This window comes from Pan troglodytes, chromosome 23, assembly GCF_028858775.2.
Source record: "Pan troglodytes isolate AG18354 chromosome 23, NHGRI_mPanTro3-v2.0_pri, whole genome shotgun sequence".
Classification (NCBI taxonomy): domain Eukaryota; kingdom Metazoa; phylum Chordata; class Mammalia; order Primates; family Hominidae; genus Pan; species Pan troglodytes.
The window spans coordinates 23,514,549-23,536,830 of NC_086016.1; the positions used below are offsets into that span (position 1 = coordinate 23,514,549).

Consider the following 22,282-nt stretch of genomic DNA (forward strand, 5'->3'; position numbering starts at 1 on the left):
CAAAAAAAAAAAATTATTAATTATTTATTTTATTTTGAGATGGACTCTCACTCTGACACCCAGGTTGGAGTGCAATGGCGTGATCTCGGCTCACTGCAACCTCCACCTCCTGGGTTCGAGCGATTCTCCCGCCTCAGCCTCCCAAGTAGCTGGGACTATAGGCGCCCTCCACCACACCCAGCTAATTTTTGTATTTTTAGTAAAGACGGCGTTTCACTATGTTGGCCAGGCTGGTCTCGAACTCCTGACCTTGTGATCCGCCTGCCTTAGCTTCCCAAAGTGCTGGGATTACAGGTGTGAGCCACTGCACCTGGCCTATTTATTTTTGTGGATATGGTGGTCTTTCTATGTTGCCCAGGCCGGTCTTGAACTCCGGGCCTCAAGTAATTCTCCCGCCTCAGCCTCCTAAAGTGCTGGGATTATAGGTGTGAGACTGTACCCAGCCAAAAAAGTCTACTTCTTTTTTTCTTTTCCTTTCTTTCTTTCTTTCTTTTTTTTTTTTTGAGACATGGTCTCACTCTTTCACACAGGCTTGAGTGCAGTGGCACGATCACGGCTCACTGTAGTGTCAATCTCCCAGGCCCAAGTGATCCTCTCACTTCAGCCTCCCAAGTAGCTAGAATTACTTGGCCATCACACCTGGCTAATTCTTTTTTTATTTTTTGTTGAGACGGGGTCTCCCTATGTTGCCCAGGATGGTCTCAAACTCTTGGGCTCAAGCAATCCTCCTGCCTTGGCCTCCCCAAAGGCTAGGATTACAGGCATGAGTCACCACAAGGTTACTTCTGATGGGAGGCTTGGGGAGATGGCACAGAAAGGATAGGTCTGTATGAACAAGGTTTGGCTGAGTGGAGGGGATCGGGTATGACTAGAAGCCAGGCCTGCTAGAGGGAGCAATGAAGGTTTTAGAGCAGGAGAGGGGCCCCAAAGGCCAGGCAGCCCTTCCACTGGGACTGGGTACGTTTCCTGAGTGCTTGTTTAGTAAAAGCACTTTGTAGCTCAGCGGCTTGACCCCCCACCTGCAAAGTGCAAGGGAGTCATCTTGCAGGCAGCGGTGAGGATGTAAGAAGATGCCATGGCAAAGGCTAGTCCTTGACACTGAGCCTCTGATGATCCCACTCTGTATTCTCAGCTTAGCACATCCGGGTCAAAGGTATGAATTGTGCTTCCTCAACTGGCTTGGAATTTCTCAGCGTAAGCATCCCTTTCCTCCGTAATTCTCCACAGAGGAAAGCAGTTCCCAATATAGCTATGTTTTTTCTTTGTCCTGGGCCCAGTAAGGGCAGGTTCTGTGCTCACAGTAGACCCCAGAGTCAGTCCCAGACTTCTAAGTCCCACCATGACCCTAGAGATCTGATGGGGTCCCTCATACATACGCTGAATGTGTATTTAACACCCAGTGTACTGGCCTTGGGGGAGGTAAAAGCCAGGCAGAATCGCTGATCACATGAGGCTCGTCATCTAGTTTCTCCCTCCTTTACTGTGTCAAGCCTGGGCTCCCAAGATGAGTGTGAGGCCAGCCTTATTCCAGGATATATATATCTATATATATATATATTTGAGACGGAGTCTTGCTGTGTTACCCAGGCTGGAGTGCTGTGGCGCGATCTCCGCTCACTGCAAGCTCTGCCTCCTGGGTTCACGCCATTCTCCTGCCTCAGCCTCCCGAGTAGGTGGGACTACAGGCTCCCACCACCACGCCGGGCTAATTTTTTGTATTTTTAGTAGAGATGGGGTTTCACGGTGTTAGCCAGGATGGTCTCGATCTCCTGACCTCGTGATCCGCCCACCTCGGCTTCCCAAAGTGCTGGGATTACAGGTGTGAGCCACCGCACCCGGCCCCAGGATATATTATTTCCAGTTCCCTTTCCTTCTCTCCTTTCAGGAGAAACCCACTGTTCTTAGAAATGGAGAAAAATGTCCAGGCCCAGTGACTCACACCTATAATCCCAGCACTTTGGGAGGCCAAGGTGGGTGGATCACTTGAGGTCAGGAGTTCAAGACCATCCTGGCCAAAAATGCTAAAACCCTGTCTCTACTAAAAATACAAAAATTAGCTGGGCATGGTGGCAGGTGCCTGTAATCTATGCTACTCAGGAGGCGGAGGCAGGAGAATCACTTGAACCCGGGAGGCAGAGGTTACAGTGAGCTGAGATCATGCCATTTTGCACTCCACCCTGGGTGACAGAGTGAAACTGTGTCTCAAAAAAAAAAAAAAAAAAAAAGAGTAAAACTCCTTAAGAAGGTCTGAGTATATTCTGAAGCTATGTTCTTCTCTCTGCATTGCTACCTGAGGTCCAAACCACTGTCACCTCTTTGCCTGAATGATTGCAACCGGTTTCCAAGTGGCCCCTGCTCCCCTTCTTATCCTCTTACTCACCTCCATTCCCCATTTTCCAATCAGAGTACTCCTTTTTTTTTTTTTTTTTTTTTTTAAATGGAGTCTCACTCTGTCGCCCAGGCTGGAGTGCAGTGGCGCGGTCTTGGCTCACTGCAACCTCTGCCTCCCAGGTTCAAGCGATTCTCCTGCCTCAGCATCCAGAGTAGCTGGGATTACGTTCGCCCACCACCACCACACCTGGCTAATTTTTGTATTTTTAGTAGAGACGGAGTTTCACCATGTTGGTCAGGCTGGTCTTAAACTCCTGACCTCAAGTGATCCACCCCCCTCAGCCTCCCAAAGTGCTGGGATTACAGGCGTCAGCCACTGCGCTGAGCCCCAAAGTACTCTTTAAAACATGCGTCTCAGCCCAGGTGTGGTGGCTCATGCCTGTAATCCCACCACTTTGGGAGGTTGCGGCGGGAGGACTGCTTGAGCTCAGGAGTTTGAGACCAGCCTGGGCAAGACAGTGAGACTTCATTTCTACAAAAAATAATAAAAACTTAGCAGGGTGTGGTGGAACGTGCCTGTAGTCCCAGTTAATTGGGAGGCGAAGCAGGAGGATCCCTTGAGCCTAGGAGGTCGAGGCGGCAGTGAGCTGTTATCGTGCCACTGTACTCCAGCCTGGGTGACAGATCAAGACTCTGTCTCAAAAAAAAAAAAAAAAAAAAAAATCATCTGACCATGGGGTCAATACTCATATCTATCAAAGACCTCTCACAGCACATGGAATAGAAACCAACTCCTCCCCTTTCTACAAGACCCTCCATGGTCTGTCCCCTGCCTCCCTCCCACCCTATAATCCTTTTACTCCATTCTGGACACTGAGACAGCCTCATGGTCTTTGCCAGTGCTGCTTCCTCTGCTTGAAACATTCTCCTCCAGTCCTCCCAGCTGTTCCTTCCCATTTTCCAGGTCCCAGCGTTGGCTTTGGAGCCAGCAGCCCACCTGTGACAGGAGCCTGGCTCTGCTCCTAGCTGGCCGTGTGACCTTGGGCAAGTCACTGGCTTCTTCTGTGCTTCTGTTTATTGTGAAATGAGGATGTTAATGCTAACGTATCCCAGAGGATGGTTTCAAGGATTAAAGAAAATAAAGCACTAGAGAGAGGTCTGGCACTTAGTAGGGCCATTTCCTCAATTTGGCTTCCTTGACCTCTCAAAGTATGTCCCCACAGTCACTTTCCTATTACCCAGTTTTCTTCACAGAGCTTGGCAGTGTGAAATAACCTTGGTTATTCAACTTTTTTTTCCCCCCAAGACGGAGTCTTCCTCTGTCACCCAGGCTGGAGTGTAGTGGCAAGATCTCGGCTCACTGCAACCTCTGTCTCCCGGGTTCAAGCGATTCTCCGGCCTCAGCCTCATGAGTAGCAGAGATTACAGGCGCCCGCCACCACGCCTGGCTAATTTTTTGTATTTTTAGTAGAGACCGGGTTTCACCACGTTGGCCAGGCTGGTCTCGAACTCCTGACCTCGTGATCCACCCGCCTCAGTCTCCCAAAGTGCTGGGATTACAGGCGTGAGCCCCCGCGCCTGGTCAACTATTTTATGCAATCAATATTTATTATGCTCCTACTATGTGCCAGGCACTAGTTGTAACTGCCATCTGATTGGACGATCCGTAAACGCTGAGGCCCAGTCTGTGCGGTTCACTTGCGTTCCTCCACGCGGCCCCCAGCACAGTGGGAAGCACACAGTAGGTGCTCCGCTCTGCTCCTGTGCCCCGCCCCGCGGCCCCTCCCCCGCTCCAGGAAGTGCGGGGGCTCCAGCCGCCCGGCCGGCCGCGATGCATTCTGGGGAAGGAGCAGCACCAAATCCAAGATGGCGGCCAGCAGGAGGCTGATGAAGGTAAAAGCCATTCTCTGGCAGCGGCCGGGCGTGGGGCGGCGTCCCAGGCTCCGGATCCCCGAGGCATCCGGCGGCTTCTCAGGGCGCTGCCGTCTGGCTCCCTGCCCTACACGGCCTCGTCGGTTCTCTGGGCCGCGCGCAGGCTCAAGGTGCTAACGGGGCTGGCCTAGGCCGCAGCCTGGGCGGGAGCGCAAGGCCGCGCTGGGAGCCGCTGTCGGCCCCTCAGCCCGGCCCGGGGCGTTCACGCCACTCTCTTGGCCGCGTCCCCCTGTCGCGGAGGCCGCGCTCCGATCCGAGGGCGTCGTTCATGTGAGAGCCCGGTTGGGAGGCTCCAAACCGGGCGCCTTCGGGGAAGGCCCGAGCGCCGGAGCCCCTGCCCGGAGCCCGCGCCGCGGAACCGCCCCGCCCTGGGCCGCAGCGCGCCGGGCTTGCAGCTCCGCTTGGCCCGGCCGCAGCTCGGGAGTCTGGGAGGTTCGGGCTAGGAAAGAGAGAAGGAGGCCAGGCGGCCAAAGTTAGGTCAGTTTGTTGGTGGGTCGTTTGGAATTGCGCTGGGTCCTAGCAAACTGTCGCCTTGTGACTGCAGAGTCACACAGCGGGTAAGTTCCAACTCCAGGAAGGCCTGAGGTCGGCCCCGATCGCGGCGCGGTTCTGCTTCCCTCTCCTCCACTCAGTCATCCCGATCTCCCTTCTCTGATAAAGTGCCATTTTTGGGGGGATAACGGTTGATTTCAGTCGTTCGAATCAAAACGGGCCAAAGTTTATAATAACTTGGTACTTTGGATCTTGAATGCAGCAGGGAGCTTTCTCGCTAATTGGCACCTTTTGGTGAGGAACACATGCTAAATTGGCTTAGTACTTTTGCCAGTGGATTTGCCAAGGTCCTCCGTAGCCCACCCCGCCAGCATCTGTGAGTCGGCAGCTGGGTAGTGCTGCCGGCCTGCAACGGGCCGGAAATTAAAAAAAGGCCCAGGAGCCAGTTTCCTGAGGGGAGATAAAGAGCTGGGGTTCGTTCTGGGCAGAGCAGTGCTTGGTAGAGCTAGACATTGAACTCGGAGCCACAGTCTCTGAGCCTTCCCTCCGTCCCTGGGAACGTTTCCTTTCTTTTGTTCCCTAAGGGCTAGAGAGGACATTAACTTTATAAAACTGGAGTGGAAGTGGGCACAAAAGAACAGTCAGAGGACTTCAGACCTCTCCTCATCTCTTAAGCTAGTGACACCACCATTCACCAGATAAGGGGTCGGTTAATGGCTTTCTTTCCTACCCTACTCCCAGGTGCAGTCGTCCATTAACCCTTGTGGATTTAAATTTAGAAAGATTTCTGGAGTGCAGGCCGGGCGCGATGGCTCACGCCTGTAATCCCAGCACTCCTGGGAGGCCGAGGCGGGCGGATCACTTGAGGTCAGGAGTTCAAGACCAGCCTGGCCAACATGGTGAAACCCTGTCTCTACTAAAAATATAAAAATTAGCTGGGCGTGGTTGCATTTGCCTGTAATCTCAGCTACCCGGGAGGCTGAGGTGGAAGAGTCGCTTGAACCCGGCAGATGGAGGTTGCAGTGAGCCAAGTTTGCACCACTGCACTCCAGCCAGGGCGACAGAGTGAGACTCCATGTCAAAAAAAAAAAAAAAGATTTCTGGAGTGCATGCCTTGCTTTCTAATGTTACTGAAATTACTCTGAATCTATATTCTCATCTCTCAGATGCCCTCCCAAGTGCTCTCCTCCCCAGACTACCCCTGACGGACACCGGAGTTCTTTTAAAGCAGATAACTCAATTCTTTCACTCCTGTTAAAAACCTCTATGGTCTTATTGTCCTCAGCAGTTAATCCTAACCTCTTACTTGGCATGCAGGACCTTTCTGAGACTGGCTGAAAGCAATCCCTTGAGCCTCACCTCCTGCCCTTTGGTTTCCCACAATTCTTGCACCTAATCACAGTAGCTACTATTTTTCAAGCTTTTACTTCGTGCTTTATATGCATGATCATGTTTAATCCTTCCTGTGAAGTAGACATTGTGATTTCCATTTTGTCGATGAGAAAAGATTCTTTGGCTTGCCCAGGGTTACCTAGCTAGGGAGAGTGAGTTGTGATCGAATTCGGTTCTTTCTCCAAAGCAAAGTCTCCTGCTCTTACTTGCTGTCTGATGTCCCTTTGCACGTGTTGTTTGCTCTACCCAAGAAAAGCTGCCTTCTCCTCACTTCTCCCTTCCAGAGAAGTCCCAGCTTCAACTCCAGTGCCAACTACTCTGTGAGCCCGTGCTCCCACATCCCCCTTCAGAATGTGTTGTTTCCTCCTTTGTGTGACCACAGCGCTTTCTTTATATTTCTCTTTGAGCACTTTTCACAATCTCTTTGTGTTACAGACTTGTCTTTCCTGTACTGGGTTCTGAGATCCCGAAGGGCAGGGATCTTGACCTAATTCATCCTGGTAGCCCCCTAGCCTATCCCATTTGACCCAGTTTGGAATCTCCAGGCTCTCAGGGGTCTAAGAGGGGACTTATTATGGTTTTAAAATTATTACTCTGTTTCTAAAAAAACAACAGACCTTGGAAAAAAATTGTAACATTAACTGAGTATTTATTAAATATTAGGTTATTTACGTAAGTCATCTTTTCAACACTCAAAGTTAGTGTATTGTCATTTGTATTTTTTATAAATGAGGACATTGTGAGGTTAAGTAGGTTAAGGGAGTTACCTAAGGTAGAATTGTAGAACGTGGTGGGGAGAGAGAAGACGCTGACTCTTCCTGGCTCCAGGACCCAAATTCCATGCCTCTTGTCAGGCTGTCTTTCTTACTCAAAGGCTGCATGGAGCGGTGTGTTGTTTCTTAAGTTGAGGATGGAAAGGCTTTCAGTTCACTAGGGGAACACCAGTTATGTAATGCTGATCATTGGCTGTGAAAATCAATGTTTAAGACTGTTTTTTTTTTCTTTTAAAGGAAGAAAAATTATTGATACAAGTTGATAAACAGTCTTTTCAGTACGTAGGGTGGTAATAAAGTGATTTTCGTTGGTGAAAAGTTGGGGCTTAGTGCATGGAACAGTGCCTTAGGCATAGCAATCTAGCAAATGTTGAATGATCAAATTAATTACATCTTAAAGAACTTTAGATTTCTGTTAAAAATGTTTTCTAGGACATTCCACAGCAAAGATTTCTTTGTAACAATGGACTGTTTGCAGATAGTGTAAAACACATTATTAAAAGTAGAGTGATTTACATATACTACACTGAGAAGTTATTTTAGGCAAAGTGAGTATGATAAAGTCTTTTATTTCAAAAGCACTTGCCAGGAGGATTAACCTCTTTTAGAACCCTTTTTAGGAATTACAGTGTTAATAAAACATTAAGTACATTTTAATTTGCAAGCAGCTAATTTAGCATTGTTGGCTACAACCAGATTGTAACCATTGCTTCAATCAGGATGGGGAAATTGCTGCAAAAGCCAAAAGTGAAACCTTTATGTGTGGCTTAGGCAACTGATTGCCATCTGATCATTTCTTTGCAGCTTCACACTGCACACATTTCCCCTAAGGGCCCTCCTGTTGAGTAGCTTCCCAGAAGGGCTTTTCTCAGAGGGGAAATCTGTGGATTTAGAGGGGTGTGTGTGTAATGTCTTATTACTTATCATGACATAACTGTTGAGTTAAGGAGTTTCGCTCTTGTTGCCCAGGCTTCAGCGCGATGGCACGATCTCTGTGCACTACAACCTCTGCCTCCCAGGTTCAAGCGATTCTCCTGCCTCAGCCTCCCAAGTAGCTGATACTATAGGTGTGCACCACCACTCCCTGCTAATTTTGTATTAGAAAGGAGGTTTCACCATGTTTGCCACGCTGGTCTCTAACTCCTAACCTCAGGTGATCTGCCCGCTGAGGCCTCCCGAAGTGCTGGGATTACAGGTGTGAGCCACTGCGCCCAGCCTAATGCTATTTAAAAATGTTCACTCAGAACTTCATATTGTTATATTTTCTCCCAGTTCATAGTCATAGTAGGAGGAACCTCTAAAAGTTCATTCCTTGGGTTTCGTTGTATTAAGCAGTGAGGTAGTTTGCTTTTGAGTATAGGTTTAGATTCTGAGGTTGGATGATTAAGGAGATAGAGCAATGAGTATGTCACATGTTTCAGGAGGTGAGGGGAGTTTTATATGTGAGGTTATGCCAGTGTAAATGTCCTGAATCCACTGAGGCTTTGTGAATTGAGAAAAACGTTGCGTCTTTTTTTCTAAATTCATGCATTCCAGTAAGTTGGGACTGTTTCAGCCTCCCTTAATGGTATTCTTTGTAAATGTTTGGGACAGGTGATGGGAAGGAGTATACTCAATTATTGCAACATTTGGGACCTTTTAAGGTATTTACTAGAAAACTCTGAGGCAGGCCAGGCGTGGTGGCTCACACCTGTAATCCCAGCACTTTGGGAGGCCGAGCTGGGCGGATCATGAGGTCAGGAGTTCGAGACCAGCCTGACCAACATAGTGAAACCCCCGTCTCTACTAAAAATCCAAAAAATTAGCTGGGCGTGGTGGCGGGTGCCTGTAATCCCAGCTACTCGGGAGGCTGAGGCAGGAGAATTGCTTGAACCCGGGAGGCAGAGGTTGCGGTGAGCCGAGATTGTGTCATTGCATTCCAGTGCGAGACTCCGTCTCAAAAAAAAAAAAAAAAGAAAACCCTGAGACAAAAACTCTTGTCTCAGGGTACTGGGGCCTTTTCTGATCTTGTTAAAACTCTAAATTAGGAGACTGTTGCTTTAAAATTTTATTATAAGAGGACACTTGAAAGTATTCTCATTTTATTGGAACATTTATTACGTTTAAAATATTTCTATATTCTTTGCTACAGCAGTAAATGTGAGAGCCACATTTCTTTGCAGCTTCACACTGCACACACTTCACACTGCACACACTGTGCACATTAGAGAGCCACAGAGACGTTCCTCCTGAGCCAGACTCCAACCACTTCCAGAGTTTTCTTGGGAACAGCACATAGATCTGTAGGCATCTAAGTCTTAGCTCCTCCTGTGACTCTCTCCCTCTGGCCCCATGCATCTCCTCCTGTCCCACCTTAGTTAATGGTTCACTTGTCTACTCAGTTGCTCAAGGAAAAAACGCCAGCGGAGCCCTTCTCGGCTCTTCCTCCCTTGTCTAGTCACCTGGCGGATTCTGCTGAACTATGCCTTCAGTCTCTCTTCTCTGCCTGTCTTCTCTCCATCCCCACTCTCACTCCCAATGCCACTGCCACTCCCACTGCCTCAGTTCAGGCCATCCCTGTTTGTGGTAGACACCTGCATCGAGCTCCTTAATGGTTCGTCTAAACTCCTTACTGGTCAGCGCACTCTCTGTCCCACACTACTCCTAACCAGCAGTGCATCAGAGTAATGTGTGGTGTGGTGTGGTGTGCAGTAGAGAAGTGCACATGACCAGGCCCTGCTCTCAGAGATTGGAGCAGAATTTAGTAGGGTGAGGATGAGGCTGGGACTCTGGATTACAAGTGCACATTCCTTAGCTTTTTCCTTCAAGGTCTTGTCTCACCAGCCTTGTCTCTCCCCACTTGCCCGTTGAGTCCCCTAAAAACAGCATGCTTTGCACACACACTCTGGATCTCGTGATTGGCATCCCTGTCTCTTCTCTGTACCAGGGTAACTTTTTGACCTTTGAGACTCAGCTCAAGGGGCAATTCCTCTGCCCTTGAGGAGCTCAACAAAGGAGAAAAATGGCACGTACCTGGAACAAAGAAATCCTGGGCTGGCCACTGTGTGCTAGATGTCTGCCACCTGAATAATGGCTTGCAGGAGAGGGAAAGACCCCCTCTGACACTGAGGAGGAGGTCGAACTTGGCCTGGCCCTTTAAGCACGAGTAGGGTTTCAGCAGTTGAAGAAGAGGGACTGGGTGGCCAGTGAGGTTGAGTCTCTCTCATCCCTCAGGAGGGCTGTGGGCAGTGCCTATGGGAAATGCTTTGAGGAGCCCCAGAGACCATCTGCCTATTCCCCAGTGCTGCTTGCGTCTGACCTTGTGCCGTCCCGCTTTGGGTTTTAGTTAGGCCAGCCCCTGAGATGCTTTCCAGAAGTGTTGAGGCATTGGCTTGATTTTACCCCAGATTGACATGTCCAGTGCACCTGGTTCCTCCAGAGCTAGGAGACCTCCCTCTGCCAGGCCAGCCTTGGAGGGTGAGCTACCTCTCTATAGAGGGGTCACTGAGGGCAGTGCTGATGGATTTAAGGACAGGTGGCAGAGATGCCATAGCCTTTAGGTTGAGGGGCCAGATCTACATATCTCCTGGATGCTACAGCTATTCAGGAGAAGTGGCATGCCACTCACTCAGAAAGGGCTTTGCATGTATCTCCTGTGGCCAGCTTCATCATGCCTGTTCTTGGGGGACATAAATAAGCCTAACCTCCCCAAGCCCCTCCACCCCTATAAGAAAGGGAGGAAGGGGCTTTTGCTCAGAGCAAAGCTGTTTAGAGGAAGACTACAGCATAGCAGTTAAAAGCTCAGGTTCTGGAGTTTCAATCCTGGGCCTGCCATGTCTTAGCTGAGTGACCCTGGGCAAGTTACTTTACCTCTCTGTGCCTTAGTTACTTCGTCTGTGTGTGAAGGTTAAATGAGTTAATATATACCAACTGCTTAGAAGAGTGCCTGGCATATAGTAAGTGTGAGCTACTTGTAGATATTATTATTGGGAATAACCAAGACATGTTCCAGGGCAGGGAGGTGACCAGCCTGACAGGAGGGGAGAATTTGGAGGAGTGATAGGAGATGGTATTGCAAAGGTGTTTTCGGGACAGGTTGGGGCCAGTCTGCCTGGACATACCCTCATCACTGAGAGCCCATTCTCTTACCTGTGGTATTCTCTTATTCTGTAGGTTGGAGAAAGAGTTACTGAGACAGCTGTGTGAATGTTTGTTTAAAAATGTTGGCTGGGGGCCAGGCGTGGTGGCTCATGCCTGTAATCCTAGCACCTTGGGAGGCCAAGGCGGGCGGATCATGAGGTCAGGAGATTGAGACCATCCTGGCCAACATGGTGAAACCCCATCTCTACCAAAAATACAAAAATTAACCAGGCCTGGTGGTGCGCGCCTGTAATCCCAGCTACTAGGGAGGGGGAGGCAGAAGAATTGCTTGAACCTGAGAGGCAGAGGTTGCAGCGAGCTGAGATCGTGCCACTGCACTCCAGCCTGGGTGACAGAGTGAGACTCTGTCTCAAAAAATGTTGGCCTGGCGCAGTAGCTCACACCTGTAATCCCAGCACTTTGGGAGGCTAAGGCAGGTGGATCACTTGAGGTCAGGAGTTCGAGACCAGCCTGGTCAACATGGTGAAACCCCGTCTCTACTAGAATCACAAAAAAATTAGCTGGGAGTGGTGGCACGTGCCTGTAATCCCAGCTACTCAGGAGGCTGAGGCAGGAGAATTGCTTGAACCCAGGAGGCAGAGGTTGCAGTGAGCCAAGATCATGCCACTGCACTCTGGCCTGGGCAACAGAGTAAGACTCCATCTCAAAAAAAAAAAAAAAATGAAAAGGAAAAAGAAAAATGTTTACTTGGCTGGACGTGGTGGCTCACACCCGAATCCCAGCACGTTGAGAGGTCAAGGCAGGTGGATCACTTGAGGAGACCAGCGTGGGAATTTCATGACGAAACCCCATCTCTACTAAAAAAAAAAAAAAAAAAAAAAAAATCAGCCGAGTGTGGTGGTGCATGCCTGTAATCCCAGCTACTCTGGAGGCTGAGGCAGGAGAATCGCTTGAATCCGGGAGGCGGAGGTTGCAGTGAGCTGAGATGGTGCCACTGCGCTCCAGCCTGGGTGATAGAGCGAGACTCTCGAAAGAAAAAAGAGAAAAGTTTACTTTTCCCAACAAAGTTGAATAGCTTTTTTTTTTTTTTTTTTTTGGAGACGGAGTCTCACTCTGTCACCCAGGCTGGAGTGCAGTGGCGCCATCTCAGCTCACTGTAACCTCTGCCTCCCATGTTCAAGCCATTCCTCCTGCCTCAGCCTCCCGAGTAGCTGGAACTACAGATATGCACCACCATACCCGGCTGATTTTTGTATTTTTAGTAGAGACGGGGTTTCTCCATTTCCCAGGCTGGTCTCGAACTCCTGCCCTCAGGCAATCCACCCACCTTAGCCTCCCAAAGGATTACAGGCGTGAGCCACTGTGCCCAGCTTAAAATTGAATAGCTCTTGAACTCAAAATTTGTCTTTCTAATATCTCAGAAATTTACCTTGCATATTGTAAACATCCAGTGTAGTGTGACAGTCACTGTGTCCAAAGATGAGCATAGGTGCTATGGAAGGCTCCCACAGGTGCTGAACTGGGGCAGGGGTGGAGGTTTGAAAGCAACTTTTTTTTTTTTTTTTTTTTTTGAGGCGGAGTCTCGCTCTTTCACCCAGGCTGGAGTACAAAGGTGTGATCTTGGTTCACTGCAACCTCCGCCTCCCAGGTTCAAGCAATTCTTCTGCCTCAGCCTCCTGAGTAGCTGGGATTACAGGCGCACGCCACCACACCTGGCTAATTTTTGCATTTTTGGTTTTTTTTGGTTTTTTTTTGAGATGGAATCTTGCTCTGGCGCCCATGCCTGGAGTGCCGTGGTGCGATCTCGGCTCACTGCAAGCTCCACCTCCCAGGTTCACGCCATTCTTCTGCCTCAGCCTCCCGAGTAGCCAGGACTACAAGTGCCCGCCACCATGCCCAGCTAATTTTTTTGTATTTTTAGTAGAGACGGGGTTTCACCATGTTAGTCAGGATGGTCTCGATCTCCTGACCTTATGATCCTCCCGCCTCGGTCTCCCAAAGTGCTGGGATTACAGGCGTGAGCCACCATGCCCGGCCCCCAATTTTTGTATTTTTAGTAGAGCTGGGGTTTCACCATGTTGGTTAGGCTGGTCTCAAACTCCTGACCTTGTGATCCGCCCACCTTGGCCTCCGAAAATTCTAGGATTACAGATGTGAGCCACTGCGCCTGGCCGAAAGCAACTCTTGATTGAGAAGCTGAGGTCTCAGATGTAATATTCTTGCTTCTTGTCTTCTCTTTCCTTTTTTTTTTTTTTTTTTTTTTTTTTGAGACGCAGCCTCGCTCTGTTGCCCAAGCTGGAGTGCAGTGGTACGATCTTGGCTCACTGCAACCTTCACCTCTGGGTTCAAGCAATTCTCCCTGCCTCAGCCTCCTGAGTAGCTGGAATTACAGGCGTGTGCCACCATGCCTGGCTAATTTTTTTTTTTTTTTTGAGATGGAGTCTCGCTGTGTTGCCCAGGCTGGAGTGCAGTGGTACAGTCTTGGCTCACTGCAAGCTCCGCCTCCTGGGTTCACGCCATTCTCCTGCTTCACCCTCTCGAGTAGCTGGGACTACAGGCGCTCGCCACTACACCCAGCTAATCTTTTGTATTTTTAGTAGAAACGGGGTTTCACCATGTTAGCCAGGATGGTCTCGATCTCCTGACTTCATGATCCACCCACCTTGGCCTCCCGAAGTGCTGGTATTACAGGCGTGAGCAGCCACTGTGCCTGGCCTAATTTTTGCATTTTTTAGTAGAGACGGGGTTTCACGGTGTTGGCCAGGCTGGTCGTGAACTCCTAACCTCAGGTGATCCGCCTGCCTCAGCCTCCCAAATAGCTGGGATTACAGGCGTGAGCTACCGTGCCCAGCCCTTGTCTTCTCTTTCAACCTTGAAGCAGAAAGTTAAGAAAGTTGCTTCTGGTGGCTGTGTAGTTTCTCCTTCTGACCCTTGCTGCACACATACTCTAGAATTCCAGAGCTGTGTGAGGGATCTTGGAAAGCAGACACCAGTGGCCTCTGTTTACAGATGAGGAGGCTGAAGTCAGTGGTGGAGCCAGGCCCAACGTCAAGGTCCCCTGCTCTCTGGGCCTTGCTCCTGCTTTTTAGATGGTTGCTTTTGGTCTTGAGGAAGGGACAAGATGGAGAGGAAGAGGGTTCATTTCAGATTCGGTGGCTGTTTGGGTTTTGTTTGTTTTGGTTTTTAACACTTCCAGGGCTGTGTTGATTATAGTTTTCTGTATTTCATTTTCTTGTCAGATTTTGTCCCCACTTTCCTAGCATAGGTAGGCAGAGCGGGGAACATTCTCTTTTGACAGCCCTTAGCCCAGCAGGCACATCTGCAACCAAAGCAGGTGCTAATGTCAAAGGGCTCATGGGCTAATGTCAGGGCTCATGTGATGCTCCATCTTTCTCAGAGGAGACCACCTGACTCACGGTGAGGGAGAGGGTGTAACTCAGAGGTTGAATAGCCTCTGAACCCGTCTGAGATGGCTTATAAAAAAGTGTTTCACACCAGCATGCCTCTCATTAAGAACAGTCAGCGGCCGGGCACGGTGGCTCAGGCCTGTAATCTCAGCACTTTGGGAGGCTGAGGTGGGAGGATCATGAGGTCAAGAGATCGAGACCATCCTGGCTAACACAGTGAAACCCTGTCTCTACTAAAAATACAAAAAAAAATTAGCCGGGCGTGGTGGTGGGTGCCTGTAGTCCCAGCTACTTGGGAGGCTGAGGCAGGAGAATGGCGTGAACCCGGGAGTCGGAGCTTGTAGTGAGCCGGGATTGCGCCACTGCACTCCAGCCTGGGTGACAGAGCAAGACTCTGTCTCGAAAGAAAAAAAAAAAAAGAACAGTCAGCATAAGAAAACCTAAGCTTCCTGAAGGATTCTCCACGAGTTTTACACAGGCAGTTCCCGTCGTGCCCATTTGTCCTGTGTCAGGCTTTGTGTGGTTGAGTCTGTTGTGGACAGACTTGAAGAGGTCAGTGTCCCAGCCCTCAAGGAGCTGTCAGTCTAGTAGGGGGGTGCTGGACTCTGGAGTTTGTAATGGAGGTCAGGAATGCCAGGCACACCCATGTACAGATGGACACGGAAACACCTTCCAGGAACGAGGCCCGGCAGCCAGAAGCTGGTGTCAAGGCCTGCTGAGTTGGAGCTTTGGCCATGCTTCCCCCATGCTTACTGTGGAGGCTGTGGGCAGTGCGTTCCTCTAAGCCTCTGTTGAGTGTTTTCTTTGTCATGTCCTCTTAGAATGACCACCTGAGAAGGAGTGTGCTGTAACCTCTGAGAAGCACTGTGCTGTGATAGAGTAAGAGTTCAGATGTAGATTTCTGCCTTTGACTCCTTAGTGTTGTGCCTCTGAGCCTCAGTGCCCTGATTTGTCCAGCAGATGATGAGATGACTTCATAAAGTTATGATCATAGCTAAGTGTATTATTTATTTATTTATTTATTTTTTGAGATGGAGTTTCACTCTTGTCACCCAGGCTGGAGTGCAATGGTGTGATCTCGGCTCACTGCAACCTCTGCCTCCCAGGTTCACGCAATTCTCCTGCCTCAGCCTCCTGAGTAGCTGGGACTACAGGTGCCCGCCACCACGCCTGGCTAATTTTTGTATTTTTAGTAGAGACGGGGTTTCACCATGTTGGCCAGGATGGTCTCGAACTTCTGACCTCAGGTTATCCACCTGCCTCGGCCTCCCAAAGTGCTGGGATTACAGGCGTGAGCCACCATGCCCAGCCCCAGGTGTAATTAGTTACGATGATAACTAAATGTAAGATAGCTACCATACTGCTGACCTATGGAAGGGATGATGTCTTGGCATGGGTCCTGCCCCCTTAGCAATTTGAAATGAGAGAAATTGAAATGTAAGTTGAAATGAGAGAATTGCATTAGAAGGCCATGAGGCTTATGTTTAGATTTTCAGTATATTGAATTACATTTAAGTCATGATTTAGTGGCCAGGCACGGTGGCTCATGCCTATAATCCCAGCACTTAGGAAGGCTGAGGCAGGAGGATCACTTGAGCCTAGGAATTTGAGACCAGTCTGCCCAACATAGTGAGACCCTGTCTCTGCAAAAAATAAAATGATTAACTGGGCATATTGGCACATGCCTGTAGTCGCAGCTTCTCAGAAGGCTGAGGTGGGAGGATCACTTGAGCTCTGGAGGTTGAGACTGCAGTGAGCCGTGATCATGCCACTGCACTCCAGCGTCGGCAACAAAGCAAGACCCTGTCTCGGGGAAAAAAAAAAGTCATGATTTTAGTGTCATTGCTAACGGTTGTCTTATGCAAGCTTGGAAAGTTTGCATTTCTGTTACAGTTATTTACTTTGATAGACCAGTTATACTGGAATTTGGTAGATTTAAGGCAGGTTTATGTAACTTTCCTCAGATGTCCAGCTCCATCTGCCAGGTTTTGTTTTGCCTGAGCAGTAGGAGCCTAGAAATATTCCTTGCACAACACAGGCACATAAAGACTAGCTGTGCAGGAATAGGGAAAATACTGAATATGTTCATGTTTTTGTTGATGTAAATATTGGTCAATACTATTCCAGAGCAAGCTAAGCCCTCCTGGGATCCCACAGAGTAAACAGGAAAACCTGCTCTGTCCGTTTCTAATGGGAGCATTAACTCACTGCTTTGGGTGGCTGAGATAGTCAAAAAAGAGCAATTTCAGTGCAGGTTCTAGTCCTGGGCGTGCTCTATACAAGTTCTTTGACTTGGACATCTCTGAGCCTTGGCTTTACCATCTGTGAAATGGGGCTAATATGCCCCACTTGCCCATCTCAGGACTGTGAATTGTAAACAGTGCAGAATGGCCTCATAATTGACCACTTCCTCTCAAGCCATGGCTACCCCTTTCCCAGCATCTCTTTGTTTTCTGTTCTTGTTGGAATTACTCTTTTCTTTTCTTTCTTTTTATTTTCTTTGAGATAGACTCTCACTCTGTTGCCCAGGCTGGAGTGCAGTGGCGTGATCTCGGCTTATTACAGCCTCTGCCTCCTGAGTTCAAGCAGTTCTCCTGCCTTAGCCTCCCGAGTAGTTGGGACTACAGGCACGTGCCACCATGCCTGGCTAAGTTTTTTGTATTTTTAGTAGAGACAGGGTTTCACCATGTTGTTCAGGCTGGTCTCGAACTCCTGACCTTGTGATCCCCCCACCTCAGCCTCCCAAAATGCGGGATTACAGGTGTGAGCCATCGTACCGGACTTAATTTTTGTATTTTTAGTAGAGACGGGGTTTCACCATGTTGGCCAGGCTGGCCTCGAACTCCTGACCTCATATGATCTGCCGGCCTCAGCCTCCCAAAGTGCCGGGATTACAGACATGAGCCACCATGCCTGGGCTCTTTTCTTCAAGAGACAAGGTCTTGCTCTGTTGTCCAGGCTGGAGTGCAGTGGCATGATCATAACTCATTATAACTCATTATAACCTCGAATTCCTGGGCTCAAAGGATCGTCCTGCCTCAGCCTCTTGGGTAGCTGGGACTACAGGTGTGTGCCACCATGCCCGGCTAATTTTTTTTTTTTTTTTTTTTTGAGATGGAGTCTCACCCTGTTGCCCAGGCTGGAGTGCAGTGGTGCAATCTTGGCTTATTGCAACCTCTGCCTCCCAGGTTCAAACAGTTCTCCCACCTCAGCCCCCCAAGTAGCTGAAGACTATAGGTGAACACTACCATGCACAGCTAATTTTTGCATTTTTTGGTAGAGATGGGGTTTTGCCATGTTTTCCAGGCTAGTCTGAAACCCCTGGGCTCAAGCAGTCCACCTGCCTTGGCTTCCCAAAGTGCTGGGATTATAGGCATGAGCCACCATGCCTGGCCATTTTGTTATTCTTATTATTTGTAGAGATGGGATCTTGCTATGTTGCCTAGGCTGGTCTTGAACTCCTGGCCTCAAGCGATCCTCCTACCTTGACTTCCCAAAATGCTGGGATTATAGGTGTGAGCCACTGTGCTGGCCGGTGTTCACTTAAAGGAAAAAAAAATTCAGGCTGGGCACGGTGGCTCACGCTTGTAATCCCAGCACTTTGGGAGGCCTAGATGGGCAGATCACCTGAGGTCGGGAGTTCGAGACCAACCTGACCAACATGAAGAAACCCCCGACTCTACTGAAAATACAAAATTAGCCGGGCATGGTGGCGGGCGCCTGTAATCCCAGCTACTCGGGAGTCTGAGGCAGGAGAATCACTTGAACCTGGGAGGCAGGGGTTGCGGTGAGCCGAGATCACAACATTGCACTCCAACCTGGGCAACAATAGTGTAACTGTCTCAAAAAAAAAAGAAAAAAAAAATTAAGAACAAGCTGTGCCCAGTAGCTCATGCCTATAATCCCAGCACTTTGGGAGGCTGAGGCAGGTGGATCACCTGAGGTCAGGAGTTCCAGACCAGCCTGGCCAACATGGCAAAACCCCGTGTCTACTGAAAAAAAAAAAGCAAAAATAATTAGCCAGGCATGGTGGCACCTGCCTGTAGTCCCAGCTACTCAGGAGGCTGAGGCAGGAGAATCGCTTGAACCTGGGAGGCGGAGGTTGCAGCGAGCCAAGATTACACCACTGCACTCCAGTCTGGGTGACGGAGTGAGACTTCATCTCAAAAAAACAAAACGAAACAAAAAAAGCAGTTCAGAACAATGTCTGGGTTTCGGTGCTTATAGACTTGTAGTCAGAGGGATTTTTTCCATGTGCTTAGCTCAGTGGGAGGTTTTAGTCCTTTTAGGAGCTTGTTTCTAGCTGTAGAAATGACACTGCATTCATCAAGGCTCCAGTTTTTTCCTTGCCAAGAGACTGGGTGGTATGAATGTGGTGGGTTTTTTTTTTTTTTTTTTTTTTTTTTTTGGCGATGGAGTCTCGCTCCGTCACCCAGGCTGGAGTGCAGTGGTGCGATCTCGGTTCACTGCAACCTCTGCCTCCCAGGTTCAGGCTGTTCTCCTACCTCAGCCTCCCAAGTAGCTGGGATTACAGGCATGCACCATGACTCCTGGCTAATTTTTGTAGTTTTTTGTTTTTTGAGACGGAGTTTCACTATTGTTGCCCAGCCTGGAGTGCAATGGCGCGATCTCGGCTCACTGCAACCTCTGCCTCATGGGTTCAAGTAATTCTCCTGCCTGAGCCACCCGAGTAGCTGGGATTACAGGCGCGTGCCACCACGCCCAGTTAATTTTTGTATTTTTAGTAGAGACGAGGTTTCACCATGTTGGCCAGGCTGCTGTTGAACTCCTGACCTCAGGTCCCACCTGCCTCAGCCTCCCAAAGTGCTGGGATTACAGGCGTGAGCTACCATGCCCGGCCCTCAATATGGTGATTCTTAAGCAGAGCAGGGGTTGCACATCACAGTCATCTGGGAGCACTCCCCTCACAAAGGTACCCATCTTGTACTGGAGGCTGATGCAATAAGCAGGTCCTAGATGGCGCCTAGGCACAGTCAGCTCTCCTTCCTTCTCCCCTGTACCCATCTAACCCCTTCCCCTGCCTCTCTGCATAGGGGTATTAAACAGCCCCCAGGGGCTTGGCCATGCACCCTGGCTGAAAGTTCTGGCCCTGATCATGAGTGCCCTGAGTTGGTAAACACTGCAGCTAAACTGGTTTCCTTTCTGCTTCCCTAACGCCCCCACTGATTTCTGCCCTCCATGTCTCTGCATACACATTTCCCACACATGGACACCTGTTCTCTAGCAGTTCTGTCTTCCCCCGTCTTTCAAGGCCCATCTCAGAGCCTGTCTTCCACAAAGCTGTTCCCTCCACTGGTGTCTGCTAGACTTTCCTCACTGTGACCTAAAGGTTCCTAGAGCAGCGTTTCTCAGTTCTTTTAACCCACCCTCAACAGCCAAGAAAAGTGGCCTTAAGCTTTACTTTCCTTTAGGGATACTACAGGCCTTTTGCCATTTAACAGATATAAAATGATACAGTGGTATGGAATATGCTTGTTTACATTGTACCAGTGTCCTTGCATTGAGACTTGCTGCCCATAGTACTGCTGTGACATCTGAAGCATCCCTGACTGGCCCCACTGGTTATTCTTCTGCACGTCTGTTCACCTGCTCCTGGCACTGACTTCAGAGGAGACTCAAGAGGGTGTATAGTACAGTCTTGCCCAGTGCAGGTGGCTTCTTTCTGACAGCCCTGGCCACCGGCAGCCCTGTCTGCCCCACCCATTTGAGTATCTATAATGACATGACGACTGCTGCCCCGAGTCAGGGGGGCTTAGACCACGTGGAGGTAGCATTAAAGAGTTTGGCACTGAGTCAAAAGCTGCCTGGGATAGTGAACACTTACTGGCCCCAATTCTTTCTTCTTTACTCATATAGAAGGTTGAATCCTTTGCAGGTGAACTTTTTAAATTTTAATTTTTTTTTCTTTTGAGGTGGAGTTTCACTCGTTGCCCAGGCCGGAGTTCAATGGCGCGGTCTTGGCTCACTGCAACCTCCTGCCTCCTGGGTTCAAGCGATTCTCCTGCCTCAGCCTCCTGAGTAGCTGGGATTACAGGCATGTGCCACCATGCTGGGCTAATTTTGTATTTTTAGTAGAGACGGGGTTTCTCCATGTTGGTCAGGCTGGTCTCGAACTCCCGACCTCAGGTGATCCGCCCGCCTCGGCCTCCCAAAGTGGTGGGATTACAGGCATGAGCCACCGTGTCTGGCCTAAAATTTTTTTTTTTTTTTTTTTTTTTTTTTTTTTTTTTGAGACAGAGTCTCGCTCTGTCACCCAGGCTGGAGTGCAGTGGCGTGATCTCAGCTCACTGCAACCTCCACCTCCCGGGTTCAAGCGATTCTTCTGCCTCAGCCTCCCGAGTAGCTGGGACTACAGGTGTCACCACCACGCCTGGCTAATTTTTGTATTTTTAGTAGAGATGGGGTTTCACCATATTGGCCAGGCTGGTGTTGAACTCCTGACCTTGTGATCTGCCTGCCTTGGCCTCCCAAAGTGCTGGAATTACAGGCGTGAGCCACCGCACCCGGCCTCGGCCTAAATTTTAAATTTTAAGTTTTATTTTATTTTTATTTTTTTGAGACAAGGTCTCACTCTGTCACCCAGACTGGAGTGCAGTGGCATGATCATGGCTCACTGCAGCCTGGGCCTCCTGGGCTCAGGCAATCCTTCCGCTTCATTTTTTGATTTTTTTGTAGAGATGAGGTCTTACTGTGTGGCCCAGGCTGGTCTCCAACTCCTGGCCTCAAGTGATTTTCCCGCTTCGGCATCCCGAAGTGCTGGGATTACAGGAGCACTTTGGGAGGCCGAGGCGGGTGGATCCCTTGAGGTTAGGAGTTGGAGACCAGCCTGGCCAACATGGCAAAACCCCATCTCTACTAAAAATACGAAAATGAGCTGGGCATGGTGGTGCGTGCCTGTAGTCCCAGCTACTCAGGAGGCTGAGGCATAAGAAGCACTTGAGCCTGGGAGGCGGAGGTTGGAGTGAGCTGAGATCACGCCTCCACACTTCAGCCTGGAGAGCGAGACTCCGTCTCAAAACAAACAAACAAAAAACAACAAAATGTGGAATTACTGGCATAAGCCACTTCGTCCAGCCAGCAGGTGAACTTTTTAACATTTGAAGACAGATGTGTGTCATCTTCACATTTCTTTAGGCCATAGGTTCCTGGACCTTTTGATTGTTCCTGGTAGGATATGGTCCTTGCTGTTCTTGTCCTGAGCAGCCCTTATTTGATGTGGTCTTCTAAAGTATGGTGTCCAGAACTGGACACAGCATTTGGCTCTGAATAGTTCAGGGTGGCCTGGACGCTAAACATGGCACAAACGATTGGTCAGCTAAACCAGTCAGTTTTTCACGCTGCTGCTAAGGTTCATGCCTTGTGCTTGGTGAAAAATTACGTGTTTGGAACCAAGTCCAGGTCTTTACTGGATCTCTAAAATATTTCATTCTGTGATTTGGGGTGTTGTTTTCCTATCAAGGACCCTTAGAGGTTTGGTCTTTAAGCCTGTATTCGTTCCTTCCCTGATATGTGGTACCTAACTACATCTCTCTCAGCCCACTTCCCACCAGGGTGACTTCAGGCCACCAGTTCTAAAGCCATTCAATTCTCCTCAGCTCTTCTTGATCCAGCCTCTGTTTATCCATTTTGTACAGAAACATTGTAGTGGCTGTTGAGAGAAAGGAGCATCACTTTTAGCCAGGGCTTGGGGAGCTCCTTAGAGGAACAGGCATTTGAGAGAGGCTTTCAATGATGAGCATGTTGGGGATGTGGGGCTGGTGATAGGCAGGACAGTTAGGGACATCCTTCCAGGAGACATCCTGGGGAAAGACATAGAGGGGGGAAATCACCAGGCTGACTTGGTAGGATTCTGCA

At 49.3% G+C, this 22,282-nt stretch overlaps 1 protein-coding gene across 3 annotated transcripts in view; it reads left to right on the forward strand.

The window, feature by feature from the left end:
- Positions 1-4,046: 4,046 nt before the first annotated feature.
- The window catches only part of UBE2L3 (ubiquitin conjugating enzyme E2 L3), a 56,560-nt gene continuing 38,324 nt past the window's right edge, over positions 4,047-22,282 (forward strand). Inside the window, exon 1 of one of the 3 annotated variants that reach the window (XM_016939780.4) lies at positions 4,047-4,224. In XM_016939780.4, coding sequence (XP_016795269.1) covers positions 4,198-4,224 — 27 coding nt within the window. In that variant the 5' untranslated portion in view covers positions 4,047-4,197. Of the gene's footprint in view, positions 4,821-22,282 lie in introns of all 3 variants that reach the window. The other 2 variants (XM_016939782.4, XM_063807804.1) reach the window with 2 other exon arrangements.